The sequence below is a fragment of the Podarcis filfolensis genome (assembly GCF_964270895.1).
Source record: "Podarcis filfolensis genome assembly, chromosome: 10".
NCBI lineage: Eukaryota > Metazoa > Chordata > Lepidosauria > Squamata > Lacertidae > Podarcis > Podarcis filfolensis.
The window spans coordinates 14207608-14228377 of NC_139612.1; the positions used below are offsets into that span (position 1 = coordinate 14207608).

Consider the following 20770-nt stretch of genomic DNA (forward strand, 5'->3'; position numbering starts at 1 on the left):
GTTTTCAAAAGTCTGGAACGGATTAATCCGTTTTGCATTACTTTCTATGGGAAAGCGCGCCTTGGTTTTGGAACGCTTTGGTTTTGGAACAGACTTCCGGAACGGATTAAGTGTTGAGAGCCAGTGTGGTGTAGTGGTTAAGAGCAGTGGACTCGTAATCTGGTGAACTGAGTTCGATTCCCTGCTCCTCCACATGCAGCTGCTGGGTGACCTTGGGCTTGTCACTGTCCTGGGAGAGACACGGTGGCTTGGGCGCGTGCAGGCCCTGCACTGCCCAAACAGTCCTCCCACCGTCTCCCCCTCAGCTGTAGGTCAGCTGAGTGGAAGGAGGCAGGCAGACTCCTCGGAAGCCCCACGGAGCATCCTGCCCCGGCTTGCCCCGCCCCATGGATGGATGGCCCCACCCCTGGGCGCAGGGCAGTGCCCCAGGTGCCCAATTGGCTTGCTCCGCCACTGTCAGCCAGAGTTCTGATACCAGGGTTTTGAAAACATGAAGAAGGCTCCTGTACATGCCTGCAGGTGCAAGGGAGGTTCAAATTCTTCCTTGACTGAGCCATTTCAATCTCAGATTTCACTCCTACGTTGGCAGTCATGCACCTGACAGGTTTGAGCATTTGCCCACAAAGATTGTATAGATTTGACCATAGTTATGGGCATTGAAATCTGTATGTGAAATACATATGATGTATGTATTGTCAGCATCTACCTCACCGTTGCCTTCATCCTTTCCTACACCTCCTCATTTTTTACCAATGTTAAACACCTGCTGAGCAATTACTAATGAAGGAGTGTATTTATATCCAGATCCAAACAGGGTTACAGTGGTACCTCAGGTTAAGTACTTAATTCATTCCGGGGATCCGTTCTTAACCTGAAACTATTCTTAACCTGAAGTACCACTTTAGCTAATGGGGCCTCCCATGCCGCCGCACTGCCAGAGCACAATTTCTGTTCTTATCCTGAAGCAAAGTTCTTAACCTGAAGCACTATTTCTGGGTTAGCGGAGTCTGTAACCTGAAGCGTATGTAACCCAAGGTACCACTGTACTTTGCTAAGCAAATCAGTTTCTTAAGCTTAAGCCAAGAAAGAGTACAGTGGTACCTTGGGTTAAGTACTTAATTCGTTCCGGAAGTCCGTTCTTAACCTGAAACTGTCCTTAACCTGAAGCACCACTTTAGCTAATGGGGCCTCCCACTGCTGCTGCGCCACCAGAGCACAATTTCTGTTCTCACCCTGAAGCAAAGTTCTTAACCTGAGGTACTATTTCTGGGTTAGCGGAGTCTGTAACCTGAAGCGTATGTAACCTGAAGCATATGTAACCCGAGGTACCACTGTATTCTCTATAAGATGTAAGAATATGTATAAATTTCTGTAACAGATAGGTAGCCGTGTTGGTCTGCCATAGTCAAAACAAAAAAAAAATTTCCTTCCAGTAGCACCTTAAAGACCAACTAAGTTAGTTCTTGGTATGAGCTTTCGTGTGCATGCACACTTCTTCAGATACACTCTGAAGTGTGTATCTGAAGAAGTGTGCATGCACACGAAAGCTCATACCAAGAACTAACTTAGTTGGTCTTTAAGGTGCTACTGGAAGGAAAAAAAAATTTTTGTTATAAATTTCTGTAGTAAGTTTGATTTTATGTATAACTGTCAGAGCTGCCCGAGATCCCAGCTCACAAAGGACCAACGCCGCTTCGTTGTTAAGTACGAAAGTCTTTATTGAAGTTCAGTTTCACTTCCACAGCCGCAGCGTGCAGCTCTACGTCTCAAACTCTAGACCGCTGAAGCTCCGTCTGAATCTCCACCCCCCACACACCAGTTTAAGACTCTAGCCTTGCTCCACCTTTTCCTCTGCTCTTTCCTCCTCTGGTTCCGCCTGCCCGTCGGGGTCTCGCCCTTTCTAGACTCTTCTGACGCTGAATCCCCTGAGTCTTCCCCCTCCCTCCGGCGGGCTTTAGGAGCTGGTTCCCAATCCGGGTCTCCTGCTGTCCCTCGCGCCTGTACATTTGAACTTGGCGCGCGCGCCCAGCCGGCAACTTTCCTCCTGACCGTTTCACTGCTGCTTTCACTGCTTCCCCCTTCGGGGAGGCTAGCTGCAACTGACCTCCCCTCCGTTCCCCCACTCTCCGATGGAGGCGTGGTCAGCCCTGACTCATCTTCTCTCCCCGCTGGAGGAGACGCTGGTCCTGACACATGTGACTCTTCCCCCCCCACTACGCTCTGGTGGGGAAACTGGTCCTGATCCCCCGCTGCTGCTTTGGGGGTCCCCGCTGGCTCCTTGTTTCTGGTGCGTCCCCCCTGGGACCCCCCTTGCCCTGACCATCGGCGCCCCCTTCTGGGAATCTTCTGATTCGCTGGAGAAGCTCATGGAATCTCTCGGGTCACTGTCATACTCCCCTACGCTGCCCTCGGATTCTTCCCCTTCGCTCTCCATTTCCTCTCTCCCCTGTGCTCCTGCTCCCGAGCCCCTGACAATAATGAATATGTATTTTTGATTTAATTGATCATTTAGAAGTGCATTAAGCTATTTTTAATAAGATTTGGTTTGAATTATTATCAGTGAATTTCAATATACGTATCAAGACTTTGAGATTAGACCACTGAAGCAGCGTGGAAAACTATCTTGGGAGTGTGCTACCTGCACACTCCTAAGTGTGCTACCAGTAAAAGGGCTCCATCGGAGGCAAACAGTGGCCTCTAGATTATTTGAACTGCCAGGGCAAAACAGGTGCAAAACGCCAGCACCCTGTCATCTACAACTTCATTAACATCTATCTACAACTCTACTAGCATCTCTCGGTATTGTGAATAACACCGAACTTACCTTTTGTTGGTATGTTCATGAACTTATCTAAAAGACTGAGTTAAGCATTTGAAAAATCTATTGAAACCAGACATTATAAGTTCATCTTGGGTTGGGTAGTTCGCAAGTCTCTGTGGCTTTGTTTAATGTTTGTATTTTTCTCAGAAGGTTGATAAAGAATAAATCATTATTATTCTGTGTATATTAATCACCAACATGTTGCATGAGTCGCACCACATAGATTGCATGACTGGTGAAGCTAACGGTCAATGGAGCAAGCCCTTCTTTTTCATCACCACTATTGGAGGTCAATTCACCATTTAGGAAGACCTATAAAAGTGTGTCACAGGGAATTGCTCCCTTCATGTTCCTGAAGTCCTGTGGTTACAAAGCCACTTCCGAGCTGGAGAGGAGGTGGGGTTGTGGGCCCCTCCCCACGCACGCAGGGGCTGGCTCACAGCCCCCGCGAGAATGAGGGAATCCTCGGGCGCGTCATCGACACGACCAGCCAATCGGCTGGCCAGAGAGGCGTGGCCTGGTGTATTTAGGGCAGGCGCGCCCGAGGATTTTCCTCTCTGCCACGTTCCAGCTTCTCCGGTTTCCCACCCTGCCCACCCTTAGGTTTAGCTCCGACATTGCTATGGACTCTTCATCCCTGCGGCCTTGAAAGTGTATAGCATCAAAGTGATGGCCACAATGGCCTATGCTGCACCTTTATGGGCTGCCTTTGCAAATCTCTCACCTTTAGAGTCACTTCAAAGCCAATTCTTACGCCGACTTCTAAATTTACCAACATGTGTAAGTAATGCGGCTATCCGCTTAGAAATGAAGATCCCCTCAGTGGAGTTAGTTATATGGAGGAGAGTTTTGATTTATTGGATATCCCTATGGCATAAACTCCTGAACCACTATCTCATTCAATGCATGTGGCGAGAGGACTTCACAAATTTGTGGTCAGGAAAAATCCATGCCAAATTGCTGTCCTCTGAGATCTCGCCCACTGAATTGCTCAAACTGGATCTAAATGTGGCAAAAAGGTGTATAAATCAAAGGCTGGATGATGCGGAACTAGATCAAAATTTCGTAGCTGGTGGTGGAGTCTGCTCGCCGTTAAATATCGGCATAACTCCTATCTACCGCGCTCCGTCCTACTTAACATCGCTTATGGCCGCGTCTCACCGGTATGCCTTCATTAGAGCTAGGTTTAATGTCTTTCCAACAAACATGCTGAGACATAGATTCACTAAGGGCCAAGTCCCTACAATGTGTGCGTGTGAAATGAAAACATCTGAATCTCTACATCATGTTATGTTTATCTGCCCTTTGTACAGTTCAGCCCGTGCTAGTATACTAAACTCCATAATCCAGCCTATGGCTGACAAATCAGTAGACCTACAGCTTGCCTGGGTTCTTCAAGATGTGGATCCTTATATTACCCTACAGGTTGCTAAATTCCTAACAGCCGTCCTCTCGTACAAGACACGGAATGGAATGTTAGTTGATTATTGATAGTTATAAGAATTTTCTATAATGACATCAGATATTGATTTTAGTGTAGTGCCAAAAATTCTTAATCTTAATCTTAAACTTTTCTTATGAATGGCTAATATCTGTCCTTGTGAGTTGTGAACTGTGTTATACTACTTGTGGCTTGTACGAGTCCGCTGTTTTATATGATTTGATTTGTTTTGATTTGTTTTGTTGTGTTGTGTTTCATGATGGGTGTAAAAGCCGAATAAACATTTTGATTTGATTTGATTTGCTATGGACTTCGGTTGGTCGCCGTCAAGGGGCCTGGTAGGAATTTTTTCCACTTGGCAAATTGGCACCAGCCATTTGGTTTTTCACCTACCTCGTAGCAAATTTTTCGGCATTGGCGGTTAGGCATTGGTAGGGGTATTGTTATGCAAATGAGAGGGGGGGAGGAAGCGCCACCAGCTTCCCCCAAAGCAAAGGGTAGTCCATTAAAGGATTCCGGGGGCATTGCCCTGTCCGAATCCTATGGAGGTGTGGGCCTAAGGCACACCCCCGAGCGGTGACCCTGGGGGGATCCTAGTTGACGTACTTCAGCAGGACTCCCCCTGCTGGTGGTTAACCCTCACCGGCCTTCATGCAATCAAGCTGAAGCCGGTTAGTTGATAGGACCAATGCCTAAGCCAATACCGCTCAATTCCTGTGATCAATAAAGTTGTGGCCTTTCATGCCCATTAACCTTTAATTCTGTGTCCTGTGTCTTTATTTCACAAGGGGGGAGGGGGACTCGCCACGCAATAAAGGTCAAACTCTGTGCACCCAGCCTGCCCTTGCCCTGCTTCTCTGATCCTATTCATCCCTCTGAACACACCTTTCCCAATTTAAAAATAACCATCCGCATTACGTCACACACATTTTTTCCTTGCAAGGTATGCTACAGCAGTTTGAAATTCTCGGACTTGCATTCATAGCACAGCTTCCATTCTTTTCCACCGCATTTCTGCTGTGGAATTGGCTATTTTATAAGAAAAGGGGCCTTTCAGCATTTTCTTCTTCTTTTTATATACAAGGAAAGTTCTTGAGCTCTGTCTGAGGTTTGGGGAATTGGCTTTTTAAAAAACACTTTCTCAAAGCACTTTGAATACAGTCAAAGGTATTTTGGAAGTCCATAACATGGGACAGTCAGCCTGTTCTTGATCATCTTTTCAGGAGGAGAACACGGACCCATAGGTAGGTATGAATCGCCTTGTAATACAGTCGCGCAAAAAGAGCTGCAGTGTTTACAAGCTTTCTCTGACTGGAAACCATCTCCACAAATTAGGCATGGAATCTTCTTGCTTTTGTTCTGCAGACCTTTAAAGAGAGAGCAAATATTAACGCCCATCAACACTGAATTGCATAGTTAACAATGCTCCTTTTACCAGGATTCGACAAAAGACTCTGCAGAGAAACAATGCATACTCTCCAACATTTCTCCAATAAAAATAGTGTTGTCCTATTCTATTATTATTATTATTATTATTATTATTATTATTATTATTATTACTATCCCACACATCTGACTGGGTTGACCCAGCCACTCTGGGCACCTTCCAACATAAATAAAAACCTAATAAAGCATTATTTCCCAATACAAGGCTGCCTTCAGATGTCTTCTAAAGGTTGTATAGTTCCTTATCTCCTTGGCTTTGGGGCTGCATAACTCCATACCTGCCAACATTCCTCCAATAAAAATAGGGGATCCTACCATACCCTCCAACATTTCTCCGATGAAAATAGGGACGTCCTAAGGGAGAGCGGAACATTCCGGGATCAAATCAGAAACCAGGACAGCTTTTGTAAATCTGGAACTGTCCCCGGAAAATAGGAACACTTGGAGGGTCTGACAATGTTTGCATTAGTCGGGGTAGTTTGGCCTCTGAATAAAATATTTTAAAAGCCTGCTCTACCTAGATGCCAGCAATGGATTCCCAACAGTTTTCCAAACTTAGCAGCCAGTTGCCTTTAAAATTAAGGATAAACGTTACTTAATGCCGTTGATGGTGCTAATTACTTTCAGGCCTTGGGTAGGTCAAAAATATCCCTTTCCCCACTTTCTTTCTGTTTCAAGAGCCTTCTCTTCTCTTTCACAAATAGACCTTGAGCCAATTAAAGATGCCCTACCCTGCCTTTCATGTAGTAAGTTTACCAATCAAGCTTAAATTATCCTTGTTTTCTTCGCATCCCAATAGTTACCACATATAGCAGATATTTTCAGTGATGGAAGGGCATCCAATCGGATTTAATAACTGTAAATGATCTTAGGTGTTTCTGGCCAACCAGTTAAGTTATCACTTTTCAGAGTCGCTACCGGACACAAGTGAAAATTGGTTCCATGAGCAAGAGCAGAGCTTCAGCCGATGAAGCATCTCGACCCAATTGCAGAGCATCAAGTAACAAGTGATTTAAGTAGCTGAGTGCTGAAATAATTCTTTGCCTCTCCCTGTGCCTACCATCTGAGGAACTGAGACAAATAGTGGTGGTGAGACAAATCTGTAGGCCTTATTGATGAATTAAAAACTGACAGATTGCCCAGTCTAAATGGCATCCACTAGAGAGTTCTTAAATAACTCAAATATTAAATTGCTGATCTTCTAACAAAAAAGATTGACTTGTCCCTATGGTCAGCTTCTGATGCTGAGAACTGGAAAGTAGCCCATGTAGCACCAGTTTTTTAAGAAGGGATACAGGAGGGATCTAGGAGATTACAGGCCAATTAGCTTAACATCTGCTCCAGGAAAGTTAGTGGAAAGCAATATTAAATGTGGAATTAACAAGCATGTAGAAGAACAAGTCTTGGTGAAGAAGAATCTGCATGGCCTCTACAATGGTAATTTCTGTCTCACTAACATTTGAGAGTTCTTTGTGTGTCAACAAGCATATAGATAAAGGTGATTCTGTAAATATTGTGTACTTAGATGTTCAAAGTAACATGCCAAAGACTCCTGAGTAAACTTAGAATTTGAAGGATAAGAGGACAGGGTATCTTATGGATCAGGAACTGGTTAAGAAATAGGAACCAGAGAACGGGGGGGGGACACAATTATTGCAGTGGAGGGCTGTAGAAAGTGCTCAGAAATGATCAACAGGGATGAGCAGTGTTCAGGGTGGTATGAACAAAAAAAGATTATTAGAAGCTCCAAAAGGACCTATCCAAACTGGGTGTACAGGAAGTAAAATGGCAAATGTAACTCAATGTAACCAAGCGCAAAATGATGCATATTGGGGCAAAGGAATCCTAATTTCACATATATGCTAGCGTGATCTGAACTCATGGAGACTGACCAGACACGAAACCTTGGGACTGTAGTAGACAGCTTGAAGAAGATGTCAACAGCAGCTGTGAAAAAGGTGAACTCCGTGTTAGGGATCATTCGGAAATGAACGAAAAACAAAACTGCCAATTTCATAATTGACTCCTAAAATTATATGGTGTGACTGCACTTGAAATACTGCGTACACTTCTGGTTCCTTCACCTCAGAAAGGATATAGATACGGAAAAGTTCCAGAAAGGGACTACCAAAATGACCGAGGAACTGGAGCAACTTGGCTATGAGAAAGATTACAATAGTGGCAGCATTTCAGTTTTTTGGCGAGGGAACACAAATAAGAGGTGGCATGCTAGAGAGGTACAAGATTGTGCATGGTGTAGAGAAAGTGCATTTATAGTACAAGGAATTATGGCAGTCCAATGAAGCTCAATGTTGGAAGATTGAGGCAGATAAGAGAAAGACACAGTGCACAGTTAAACAATGGAATTCACAAGAGGTAATGATGGGCACCACCATAAAAGGGATTTGATAAATTCATGGATGATAAGGCTATCCACAACTTTAGGAACAATGGTTGTGATTTATCTCTATTATTGGAGGCAATATGTCTCTGAGTGTCAGCTTATGGGAATGATAAGTAAGGAAAGCAAGTCTTGTATCCGAGTTCTTCTTGTAAGCTTCCTATAGGTATCTGGTTGACCACTGGTGTGATGGCCTGGGACTCGGGCTTGGACTCGGAGCCAGAGGAGTCTCAGTCCACACTGGATCCTTTGCCTCAAGCGGCAGCTGACCCTAGTCTGGGACCTGATTCTGAAGAGCCCCAGTCTGCCCAGTTTCCCCTGCAACAAGCACCAGCTGGGCCAAGTCAGGGGCCTGAGCCTGCCCTGGCTCCAGATGCGGGGATTACCTCGTTGCCTCCAGTTGGGCAATGACTTATAGCTGCTCCACTACCAGTTGGGTCAGGAGAGGCTGAGGCAGCCTCTGGGTCTAGTAACCCACTGACATCTCCCGAGCTGCAGAGACTGAGGTCTGAGAGAAGGAGAGACCTGAGTACTCGCAGGAGGAGTGCTCGCCTTTGGGCGAGACAGGGAGGTGAGTCACTGGGGGATCAGGACCGGCCATTACCCTGACAGAATAAAAGGCTGCTGGACCCCGCCCCAGCTTGCGGGAGCAATGTTGCTGTTTGCCAGAACCTGCCTGTGATCCTGTGCCTGACCTTGTCTGGTTTTCTGCCTTGGCCCTGTCGGACTGACTTCTCGCGGAACCCTTGGATTCGGGACTGGACCTGGACCGTTTTGCTCAGGTTACCCCCGGGCCTAGCACAACTATGAGAACAGGAAGCTGGAGAACATAGGCCTTTGGCCTGAACTATCAGGATTCTTCTTCTTAAATTCTTAAAAGTCAAACTTATAGAATTCTCAATGACGGTTGTGTAACAGGAGAGAAAGCTTCCTTGGTGGCTCTAAAATGTCAGTTTCTTTGGCAGATGACAGAAAAACCCAAGTCCGAAAGCTGTCTGAAGTGGTCTGCTTCAGTTTGGGATTTATCCAAATCCTATGCCCACCCTAGTTTCAGTACCCCTCAGCATCACCTGCAAATTTTATCCACTTATGCCAATATATGAATTAAATAATGTCATTTCCAGAGGATTATTTGAGACTGTTAAACTGGCAGAAAGCCATTAAAATTTTGCTTTGCAGAGCTTAATTTCAAAGTGAACTTCATAGAGATTTCCCCTAATATTTCTGTTTTAACAAATATTTGCTCTAATTAGTTATCAGTTAATCAATTGATTTTATTTTATTGTCTCTCTCTCTCTCTCTATATATATATATATGGAAAAGTTTTATTTTATAAAGATATATGTAAAATATTTTCATTCTCATTTTACCTGCATCTATAGAGGGCTGAAGTAATGTCCAGTCCAGTGAATGTGACTTTTGAGAGGGAGTAGTAGCTTGACTTCCAGTCTGAAGGCTTGGCTCATTAATGGGCTTTGACTTTTTCTTATCAGACACGGCGGTTGCTCCACGGCCATTAACTATGCGAGGAAAGTCTATGGTTTGGCCAGGCTTTTTGTAGGTGCTTTTCACTTTAAGGCTTTTGTCTTGCAACTTCTTGAGGGTCTTTGGCAAAGGACAAGGAGCACTATTTCCATGTTTTCCTTTTACAATTTGCTTGTTGGCAGGTGTCCCCCGGTCTTCGTCGTTTTCTAAATCCATTACAGGTTGTGTTACCCCCAGCAGTGGTTCGAGAAAATTAAAATTAGTGATGTTAACTATATGCTTTTTCAGTCTCTTAACATTGATTCCTTCCACAAAAAGGTCTGTAGGATTAAACGGCGGCAGATCCAACATGGGCTGTAGAGGAAAACAAAATGGTGGTTTTCAGCACTCCTCTCTTATACAAATGGGTTTGTTCTCACAATTATGTACAGTGGTACCTTGGTTGTTGAACGGTTTGGCTCCCAAACAAATCAGCTCCTGAATGCCACAAACTCAGAAGTAAGTGTTCCGGTTTGCAAACGTTTTTTGGAAGCCGAACATCCGACGTGGCTTCCGTGGCTTCCGATTGAGTGCAGGAAGCTCTTGCAGCCAATTGGAAACCGAGCCTTGGTTTTCGAATGGTTCCGGGAGTCGAACGGACTCCTGGAACAGATTGAGTTTGACAACCAAGGTCAAACTCAAGGTTGTCGAACTTAGTCTGTTCCAGGAGTCCGTTCGACTCCCAGAACCGTTCGAAAACCAAGGTACCAGTGTACTGAGGTAATTATATACTGAGGTAATGATAGGGTGGCTGGATGAAAAGAGGATGGGGCTCCTGTGTCTTTCAGAGTTTCATAGAAGAGGGAATTTTAGTAGCTTCAGATGCTGCCTCTGAAGATGGTTTGGAAACTTCAGCTGGTGCAGAATTCAACAGCCAGGTTGCTCACCAGTGCAAGATGGTTTGAGCATATTACACCAATCCTGGCCTGACTGCCAATTAGTTTCTGGGCCCAATTCGAAGTGCTGGCTTTGACCTATAAAGCCTTAAATAGTTCAGGACTGCAATAATTCAAAGAACCACCTCTCCCCATTGGATCTGACCTGGACCCTGAGATCATCATCTGAGGCCCTTCTCCATGTGGCTTCCTCATGAGAGGTCCAGAGGGTGGCAACACAAGAATGGGCATTTTCTACAGTGGCTCCCCATCTGTGGAATGCTCTCCCCAGGGAAGTACGTTTGGCGCCTTCATTATACATCTCCAGGAGTCAGGCAAAAACATTCTTCTTCAACCAGGCCTTTGATTGCTGAACATTCTATGTTCTTTTAAATGTGTTTGTGGGAGTGGTGATTATGGGTTCGTTTTGTCCTTGTTTTTATTCTGTATTTTGTCTTTGTGTTTTGTACATCTATACTGTGAACTGCCCTGAGATCTTTGGATGAAGGTTGGTATACAAATTTAATAAATAAAATCAATAATAATAAATAGCAATACCCCCCCCCTCAATTATTTCGAGATTTGCATTTCATGGTTGGCGTCTAAATATAATGAAGGTGAATCTTTGAAAAGGTTAAAGGTAAAGGGACCCCTGACCAGTAGGTCCAGTCGTGACCAACTCTGGGGTTGCGCGTTCATCTCGCTTTATTGGCCGAGGGAGTCGGCGTAGAGCTTCCGGGTCATGTGGCCAGCATGACTAAGCTGCTTCTCGCGAACCAGAGCAGCGCACAGAAACGCCGTTTAGCTTCCCGCCGGAGCGGTGCCTATTTATCTAATTGCACTTTGACGTGCTTTTGAACTGCTAGGTTGGCAGGAGCAGGGACTGAGCGATGGGAGCTCACCCCGTCGCGGGGATTCGAACCGCCGACCTTCTGATTGGCAAGTCCTAGGCTCTGTGCTTTAACCCACAGTGCCACCTGCTCCCAATTAATTAGAGAGAAAGTTTAAACAATTCTTACCTGTCTCCAGAGAAGTTCAAAGTGCCCAATGTCACAGTTCCTGTCATGTTTTCTGTCTATAACTATCTTGATTGTGTCTTCTTGAACCTGAGCACACAGGTTGGATGTTATTGGGGTCGAAGGGTACATGGTTGGACTACTATTGATTTCAATCAACCAAGGTGTAAAGTCATTTCCGAGAATGAAATCTGCCCCGTAGAGTTCAAAGCTACTCCTACGAGGTTCAACTTGGTCCTGGGCCATCTTCATTGTGTAGATTAATATTTTCTTCATGGATGGATAGATAATATTACGCCAGACGTGGCCAAGACCCCTCTTTTGCAAATACTCTTGGAATTTGCTGCTCGTCCACATATTGTGATACGGCAACTGAGAACTGCGGTCTGGCGCGTTCTTGTAGTTCTTCTGGATGGAGTTATTGCAAAGGTGAATCGAGCTGCGAAAATGGGATGCAAGAATTGCTGTTGTAAAGCACAGAAACGTGGCACAGAAATGTAGAAAGAAAACCATTTTTGTAAAAAATAAATTCAATGGGAAGTGTAAAAACATCCCACTTATATAATAATAATAATAATAATTTATTAGTTATACCCCACCCATCTGGCTGGGTTTCCCCAGCCACTCTGGGCGGCTTCCAACAGAATATTAAAATACAATAATCTATATTAAAATACAATAATCTAATCTAATTTACTTAAAGATATAGGCTTGGATCCAGGTTTGGCCATGTTTAAAGTAATTTGATGTTTTATTGTGTGTGGAGTACCTCAGGGTGCGATACTCTCCCCGATACTTTTCAACATCTTTATGTGCCCCCTCACCCAGCTTGTCCAGAGTTTTGGGCTGGGTTGCCATCAGTATGCTGATGACACCCAACTCTATCTGTTGATGGATGGCCATCCTGACTTGGCCCCAGACACACTGACCAGATGTTTGGAAGCTGTGGCTGGATGGTTACGTGGGAGCCGGTTGAAGCTAAATCCTTTGAAGACAGAGGTCCTATGGCTGGGACGGGACGATATGGGACTGGGTGGGCAACTCCCATCTCTTGCGGGGGCGCAATTAGTGCCAGCACTGTCCGTTAAGAGTTTGGGTGTAATCTTCGACACCTCCCTTTCCATGGAGGTGCAGATTGCAGCTATAACAAAGGCGGCATTTTTCCATCTCCGCCAAGCTAAGCAGTTGGCTCCTTACCTCTCTCGCCCTGACCTAGCCACTGTGATCCATGCGACGGTCACCTCCGGACTGGATTATTGTAACTTGCTCTACGTGGGGCTGCCCTTGAGACTGACCCAGAAATTCCAGCGGGTGCAGAATGCTGCAGCGAGACTCCTTACGGGGTCTTCGTTGCGAGATCACATTCACCCGGTGCTATACCAGCTGCACTGGCTCCCGGTGGAGTACAGGATCAGGTTTAAGGTGCTGGTTTTAACCTTTAAAGCCCTATACGGCCTAGGACCCTCGTACCTACGGGACCGCCTCTCCTGGTATGTCCCACAGAGAAACTTACAGTCTTCAAATAAAAACATCTTGAAGGTCCCAGGCCACAGAGAGGTTAGGCTGGCCTCAACTAGAGCCAGGGCTTTTTCGGCTGTGGCTCTGATCTGGTGGAACACTCTGTCACAAGAGACTAGGGCCCTGCGGGACTTGACATCTTTCCGCAGGGCCTGCAAGACAGAGCTGTTCCACCAGGCCTTTGGCCAGGGCACAGCCTGACTCCCTCCCTCGGCAATCTTCGCGGAGCTCTGGCCCAATGGTTGCCAGTGGCTTGATTTGAGTTAATTTTATAATGAATGATTTTAGAGTGTTGTTTGTGTTGTACTTTTGTAATGTTTTATTGTTGTTAGCCACCCTGAGCCCGGCTTCGGCTGGGGAGGGCGGGATATAAATAAAATTTATTATTATTATTATTTATTATTATTGTGTTTTTAATATTCTGTTGGGAGCCGCCCAAAGTGGCTGGGGCAACTCAGTCAGATGGGTGTCAAATTATTATTATTATTATTATTATTATTATTATTATTATTATTATTATTATTATTATTATGGCAGTCATGACTATACTTAAGTCCCAGTAATGTCAAAGTACTGTTGAGTTCCATTAAAAAGCAATAAAACCCTAAATGTATTAAAATTACTCAGTGATATAGAGTAAAATGAAGACATAGAAGAAGCATTGCACCAGTTTTGCTTCAGTTTTGTTGTGGATTTGTGACTCCCAATGCCACAACAGGAACTTTGGACAAGGTCAGCCTTGCCATGCTACAGGGTAATGCAAACCACTTCAGAAAGTATCAAAAAGTTTTGGATATGGGTACAGATGAAGGCGGGTCCCAGGTGGCACTGTGGTCTAAACCACTGTGCCTCTTGGGCTTGCTGATCAGAAGGTTGGCGGTTCAAATCCCCATGACGAGGTGGTTTGAATCCCTGCGATGGGGTGAGCTCCCGTTGCTCGGTCCCAGCTCCTTCCAACCTAGCAGTTCGAAAGCACGCCAAAAAGTGCAAGTAGATAAATAGGTACCACTCCGGTGGGAAGGTAAGCGGCGTTTCCGTGCTTCTGGCTTCGGTGTTCCGTTGCGCCAGAAGCGGCTTAGTCATGCTGGCCACATGACCCGGAAAAACTGTCTTCGGATTAATGCCAGCTCCCTCGGCCTGAAAGCGAGATGAGCGCCGCAACCCCAGAGTCGTCTGCAACTGGACTTAACTGTCAGGGGTCCTTTACCTTTACCCTTTTTTTACAGCTGAAGGCAGGCACTGGCGTTTGACTTTGCATTGGCCTTAATAAGGGAAAGGGGGTCACTATCGGGTTCCACGTCAGGCGGCAAAATGTCTATGGCCAGCAGAGTTAGCAATGAAATATGACCTGTCTCTGGTTGAGTCGAAACAAGTTTTCACTTCTTGGATCATTCTCACTTAAGCTAGGTAGAACCAGATCAAATGCAGTTTTACATATTTAGGCTTTGCCTCCGTTGCGGATGAAGACTAAGGGATTAAAATGAGGTCAAACCTTTTACCTCTTATTCTGTCAACTAAATGTCATGTGCAGCAAGACATCCAAACTGCTGTCATGACTAAAAACAGCTTTATACAATAAGCAAACATGAGATCATCAGCACACACAGCCTTCATGGTGGTGTCATGGTTCTCTCATAAAGCATGTTCTCCCTCATGGAGAGCACGTGTTGCCATGGGGTCTGCCATGCCACCCCTCTGTTGCCAGGCAGGGTTACTAAGCTGACCTGTGGCAACGACTGAATGGCTGAGTTGCTGGGCTAAATTCCATGTTGCAATTTGGTGGGAGGGATCAAACGTTTTAAGTTCTGTGCACGCAGCTTTGAGCTTTCTCTTTCGCTGCGTGCACCGGATCACCTGCCCACCCGCCCTAATTTTAGGGGTTTCACGTTGACCTTGCTATGTCTGTCATGGGGTCATCTGCCGTTGGGGCAGGGGCCTGGTAGGAATTTTATCCTTCTGGCTGATTGGCTGGGCCATTTGGTTTTTGCCTACTGCGTAGCAAATCGTCACAACTTGTAAGGCTGCGGTTAGGCATTGGTTATCAATTGGTTGGAGGATTGGCTGAGCCTGCCCCTCCAATGCTGCTGCAGAAAGGGAATTCCGTTAAAGGAATCCAGGGGCTTGCCATCTTTTCGTCCGAATCCCTGGAATGAGGCTAGGGCCGGCAAGCCCCGGGGAGCATGCGGGGAGACATGAGTCCTGTGGCTCAGCTCCATTTCTCCCCAATATTGTTTTCCCTTACTGGCTTCCGTTGGTGTCCGGAAGTCCGTTCTGTCCCCAGGCGGGGGGACAGTCAGTCTTAACCAATGCCCAAGCAACCACTCACATTTATGTATTTCAATAAAGTTGTGGCCAAAATTATGCCAAAAACCTTAAGCAAAAATTATGTGTCTGTTGTGAGTTATTTTGGGGGGGGTGGCTTGGGGACCTCGACACGCAACAATGTCAACACATTTATTCACCCCTTGGTTTCATGTGCTCAAACTAGGTCCCACACAATAAAAACACTATAGCATGGTCTACTGTTGGTTACCTGTGCAGATTGTCTAAGGAGAAGCGCTGCGTGGAAAATCTCAGATAGCTTTCTTTGTAGAACCATATAGTCAACGGGTTCCAGTCTGTCACAAGAAACCACTGTCTAATATCAAACTTTGTATCGAAGATCAATAGAGGAGTTTCGATATACTTTTGGACAACCCACTTGTGGTCCTTTATTGGAAACTGGTCCGTTGGTTCCACTAGTTTTAATATATCATCCAGTCGGTTCTTGCATACTATTTCTAGAAGACATGAAAATAAAAATGGGAATGGAAAATGCGCAGCTTGCGGACCTAACATACAGAATAAGAGAACAAGAAGAACATACGTTTAAAGGAGACTGGAAAATCTTTGTTGAATATATGAGGGGTAATTGTGTAGACTTGAAAACGTTGGCAGCATTAAGATAAATTCAACGGTGTAAATAAGTTTTGATGGATGTAATAATGGAATACTGAATGGCTTATATAAAATATGCAGGGATTTATGTTATGCGAAACGAACCATGGAAAGAGAAGAAGGGAAGTTTTTGATGTTTTAAGGTTGTTTAAATGAATATTCAAAATTGTAAAACAGAAAATGTAATTTAAAAAATCATAAAAAGAGAGAATAAAATTATGAATATTTAAAATAGTGTATACAGAAAACAATGCATGAATACAAGGTGAGAAAATGTAGCTTTGGGGAGACTGTAGCTAAGTGGCATAGCATTTGATCTGCATGCAAAAAAAATACCTCAGATTCAATCTTCACTATCTGCAGGTAGGATTACGAAAGTCTCCTGTTTGAAACCTTTGAACAGCTGCTGCTGTTCTTTTGTTGAGCTAGAGGAACCATTTACCTAATCCAGTATTAGGCAGCCTCCAAATGTATAAGACCTGAGAAGAGGGAATTGTGCACATTTCCCAGTCAATATATATAGAGGCCTTGGGAAATGTGCATTTATTCAATGATTTCTGCACATTCTCCAGTCATCACACATCATCCCCAACAGCCTTTGGGGAATGTGCATGTTAGCCAGGAAATGTACAAAATTCAACTGAGAAATGCCCATACTTGAAGTCCCATTGGGGATTGTGCATAATGGCCAGAGAGCGTATAAATTCAGTCCATTTGTGCATTTTGCAGGCTGAGAAGCAATATAATCTTATTTTTAAAAGCCAGAGACAATCCCTAAAAGTAAGAGTTACTCCAAAAGAGGGTCCTTTTATATTAACCTATTTGAAAAAGCACCGTTATCAGTATTGCTGCTGTTGTTGTTTAGTCGTGTCCGACTCTTCGTGACCCCATGGACCAGAGCATGCCAGGCACTCCTGTCTTCCACTGCCTCCCGCAGTTTGGTATTGTACTGGTGTACAATTAATATTTCATAGATGACTGAGTACACATATAAATAACATTTCTTAACAACAACCCAATTAATAAATACAACCAACAGAGCAGCAGTATGGGAACAATAAAACTGAAAAGTGGTTACTAATTTACTCCAAATGCCTGAGAGAATAGGATTGATGTTGTTGTTGGTTAGTTGTTTAGTCCTGTCCGACTCTTCGTGACCCCATGGACCAGAGCACGCCAGCCACTTCTGTCTTCCACTGCCACGCGCAGTTTGGTCAAACTCATGCTGGTAGCTTCGAGAACATTGTCCAACCATCTCGTCCTCTGTCATCCCCTTCTCCTTGTGCCCTCCATCTTTCCCAACATCAGGGTCTTTTCCAGGGAGTCTTCTCTTCTCATGAGGTGGCCAAAGTATTGGAGCCTCAGCTTCACGATCTGTCCTTCCAGTGAGCACTCAGGGCTGATTTCCTTCAGAATGAATACGTTTGATCTTCTTGCAGTCCATGGGACTCTCAAGAGTCTCCTCCAGCACCATAATTCAAAAGCATCAATTCTTCGGCGATCAGCCTTCTTTATGGTCCAGCTCTCACTTCCATACATCACTACTGGGAAAACCATAGCTTTTACTATACGGATCTTTGTCAGCAAGATGATGTCTCTACTTTTTAAGATGATGCCTAGACATCATCTTAAAAAGAGAATAGGATAGGATTGCTTTTACCTGCCAAGCAGAACCTATGAGTTTCTCCCATTCAGACTTCCCAAAAAGCATCCCTGTGCTTGATGTCTTTATTCACCAAAGGGTAATAATATTCTTACCTCTGCCACGGGATTTGGCTCCAGGTTTAATAATCCAGATGTTGTGGAGGCCATCAATATCTCGTTGCGGGTTTATTGATATAATTCTGCGCAAAATATTTTGACACTGAGTAAAATAGTTCTCTGCGTTACAAATCACTGCACCCTCACTGAAAGAAAAAAAACCCAACCATGTTAAAACTCCGTAGGAAACATGTTAGAAATGCTTCCTGCAATTAAAAATAAAAGAATGGTTATTTCAGGTACAGTATTTGAAAAGGGAGGGGGGCTAGCAGTCTTATAACAGCTTGTGGACTTTCTTGGTCTTTAAAGTGCTATGAATTCTTGTGGTTTTTCCAGGACGGGAGGAATAATTCATAATAATAATTTTCTTATTGGTACACTGTCCCTCTGTCCTGGTCAACAAAGACACTCTAGGCGGCTTCTAGCATGTACAGAAAAAATAATAACCAAACATTAAAAAAATTCCCTATACAGGGCTGCCTTCAGATGTCTTCTAAAGGTTGTATAGTTACTTATCTCTTTGAGATCTGATGGTAGGGTGTTGCACAGTGTGGGTGCCACTATGGAGGAATTTCAGTACAGTGGTACCTTGGGTTAAGTACTTAATTCATTCCAGAGCTCTGTTCTTAACCTGAAACTGTTCTTAACCTGAAGCACCACTTTAGCTAATGGGGCCTCCTGCTGCTGCCGTGCTGCCGGAGCACAATTTCTGTTCTCGTCCTGAAGCAAAGTTCTTAACCTGAGGTAATATTTCTGGCTTAGCGGAGTCTGTAGCCTGAAGTGTATGTAACCCGAGGTACCACTGTACAACACTTTAAATTTGACTTGAGCTCCAATTACTGGGTGATTGACAATTACTGAGGGATTGGCTCTCATCGGCCTGCTGGTTGATCTATTTGACACAGAGTTTTTAACTGCTTTCTCCCTCCTCTCCCATACAGCTCAGAGCATGCCAGCTTGGCTAAAGTATGGCTGCCGGCAGGGCAGGATTTAGGTTTGTTCTTCGCTTTACCTAAGCTACTGAAGGTCAGGGCCGTCTTACCCATAGGCGCTGGGGTGCAGGGCACCCAGGTGCCGGGCTTTCAGGAGCACCAGGCTGAGAGTCCGGGGCCCAAGAGTTGAGTCCGGGGAAGAGCCCGCCTGTCGGTCGGAGCACCACAGCAGGCTCTCCTGCTGTGGGCGGCTCTGTGCCGTGAGTTCGGGGGCGACCGAGCCAGCGAGACGCTGAGGCAGGCGGGCAGGCGGGCAGGCGGCTTTGCCCTCACCCTCCTGTGTGCCTGGGACTGGGCAACCTGGGGGGGGTGCTGGGTGGATCTTTGCACCCCACCACCGCATATGCTTAAGACAGCCCTGCTGAAGGTAATGGGGCCCTTTATATGTCCTTCACTATTTATATGACTTCACTATTCTCCTAAAGTACACTCACAAGATGATACCCTTGAGCTTCATTTTAATTCATCTGAGATGCCCCATTCCTTCCTGGATCCATATGATATTCCCAGTTCTTAATCTGAATTAGAATTCTGCACTCAGAAACTCGATTCAGTAGAGATGGTAAGAAGAGTAAGGAATCAAGAGAAAGGGTCACAATCTTCTGTCAACACAATTAGACGCTGAAGTGAACACTTACTGAATGAGAGAGTAGTACTGCTCAATTAATTGATTCCATTCTCTGTCAGAAAGTACAGGAGTAGTTTCTGCCTCCGAGTCAATGTCACTATGTTCAGATTGTGCAAGATAGGTTTCGCACACTTTGCAAGCCATCTCGACTAGTCTTTCAGGGAGTTCCTTTGCTTTCTTATCATCAGAATCTACGGAATATGAATCAAAGTATTTATTAGTGATGTGCTCTCTCCCTGCAGGCAAAACCTTCTCTCATCGAGAGTCTTCTGTAAGGGACATGCAATTATTCATCATCATCATCATCATCATGTATTGATCGTCTTCTACACAATCGTCTCAAGGTGATATGCAATAAAAACAGCAAAGAAAAGATTGAAACACAAAGAACAGCAAATACACCTTAAACAAAATTAGAACAATGCACAACAGACCCATTTATCCTGGTGGAAAAGCCTGTTAGAAGAAAAAATGCCTTCAGTTGTTTCCATGACATGGTAAGATGTGTATCAGTCATTTCAGGTGAATAGCCTGAAGTTCAGATATTTCCATAAAATGAAAATGAATTGACATTTGGGGAACCAATAAATGAAGCCCAGAGGCGCCATCTTGTATGACATCCTAACGGTGGGTCTGGAAAAAGCTGTTCTGCTGGGAGACAGAAAGCTCTGAAGACTCTTGCTGGAGTTCTTCATACTCTGCTGATACATCACACTGGTTGAGGTGTGGTGAACTCTACCAACTGACTTCCGCCAACAATGTCTAGTCCGGGTCTGATCCAAATGTGTCAAAAGACAACAGAAGCCTTCGAGCGCCAACATTGCATCCCACATGGAAACTGACTTGCTTTACATCGGAAAACATAAGCTTTACTCCCTTCAGCTTTATGTCTTATAGACTGCCTTTCAAATATGGAAATGCCCCATTTTGAGATTTTGCTCAAAATTCTATCTGGGATTATGTGTACACTAAACTTCAAAGTTCTGGCATGTGGGGAAATTTCTTAAACCCTCCATTTTGACACACAGGCAGACAAGTGCCCCATATTTCAGCCTGTCTCAGACTACATGCTGCCCCATATTTAGGTTTCCAGCTCACGGGAAAGCACCCTAATAATGTAATACACTTCTGATCTAGTACCCATCAAGGGGACCTAGAATTTGTCGCACCTTGCTAGTGCTTAAAGAAGAGCAGTGGTTCCAAAACTTGGATCTCCAGCTGGTTTTGAACTACAGTTCCCACCATCCCTGACCGCTGGTCTTGCTAGCTAGGGATGATGGGAGTTGTAGTCCAAAAAAACAGCTGGAGACCCATGTGGGCAACACTGTTCTAGAGCTTCAAGAAATAAATGTTCTAGGACTGCCAGTTCCCATATAAACTGTTCCATATACAGTGGAACCTTGGTTGTTG

At 44.8% G+C, this 20770-nt stretch overlaps 1 protein-coding gene across 3 annotated transcripts in view; it reads right to left on the reverse strand.

Moving 5' to 3' along the window:
• Positions 1–5176: 5176 nt before the first annotated feature.
• Positions 5177–20770, reverse strand: part of TTLL8 (tubulin tyrosine ligase like 8) — a 38255-nt gene continuing 22661 nt past the window's right edge. For 2 of the 3 annotated variants that reach the window (XM_083575073.1, XM_083575074.1), the window contains exons 10-15: positions 19371–19551; positions 17738–17886; positions 15576–15822; positions 11528–11963; positions 9480–9948; positions 5177–5629 (exon numbers count right to left, since the gene is read on the reverse strand). In XM_083575073.1, the coding sequence (XP_083431199.1) occupies positions 5424–5629; positions 9480–9948; positions 11528–11963; positions 15576–15822; positions 17738–17886; positions 19371–19551 (1688 nt within the window). In that variant the 3' untranslated portion in view covers positions 5177–5423. Of the gene's footprint in view, positions 5630–7600; positions 7656–9479; positions 9949–11527; positions 11964–15575; positions 15823–17737; positions 17887–19370; positions 19552–20770 lie in introns of all 3 variants that reach the window. The other variant, XM_083575075.1, reaches the window with a different exon arrangement.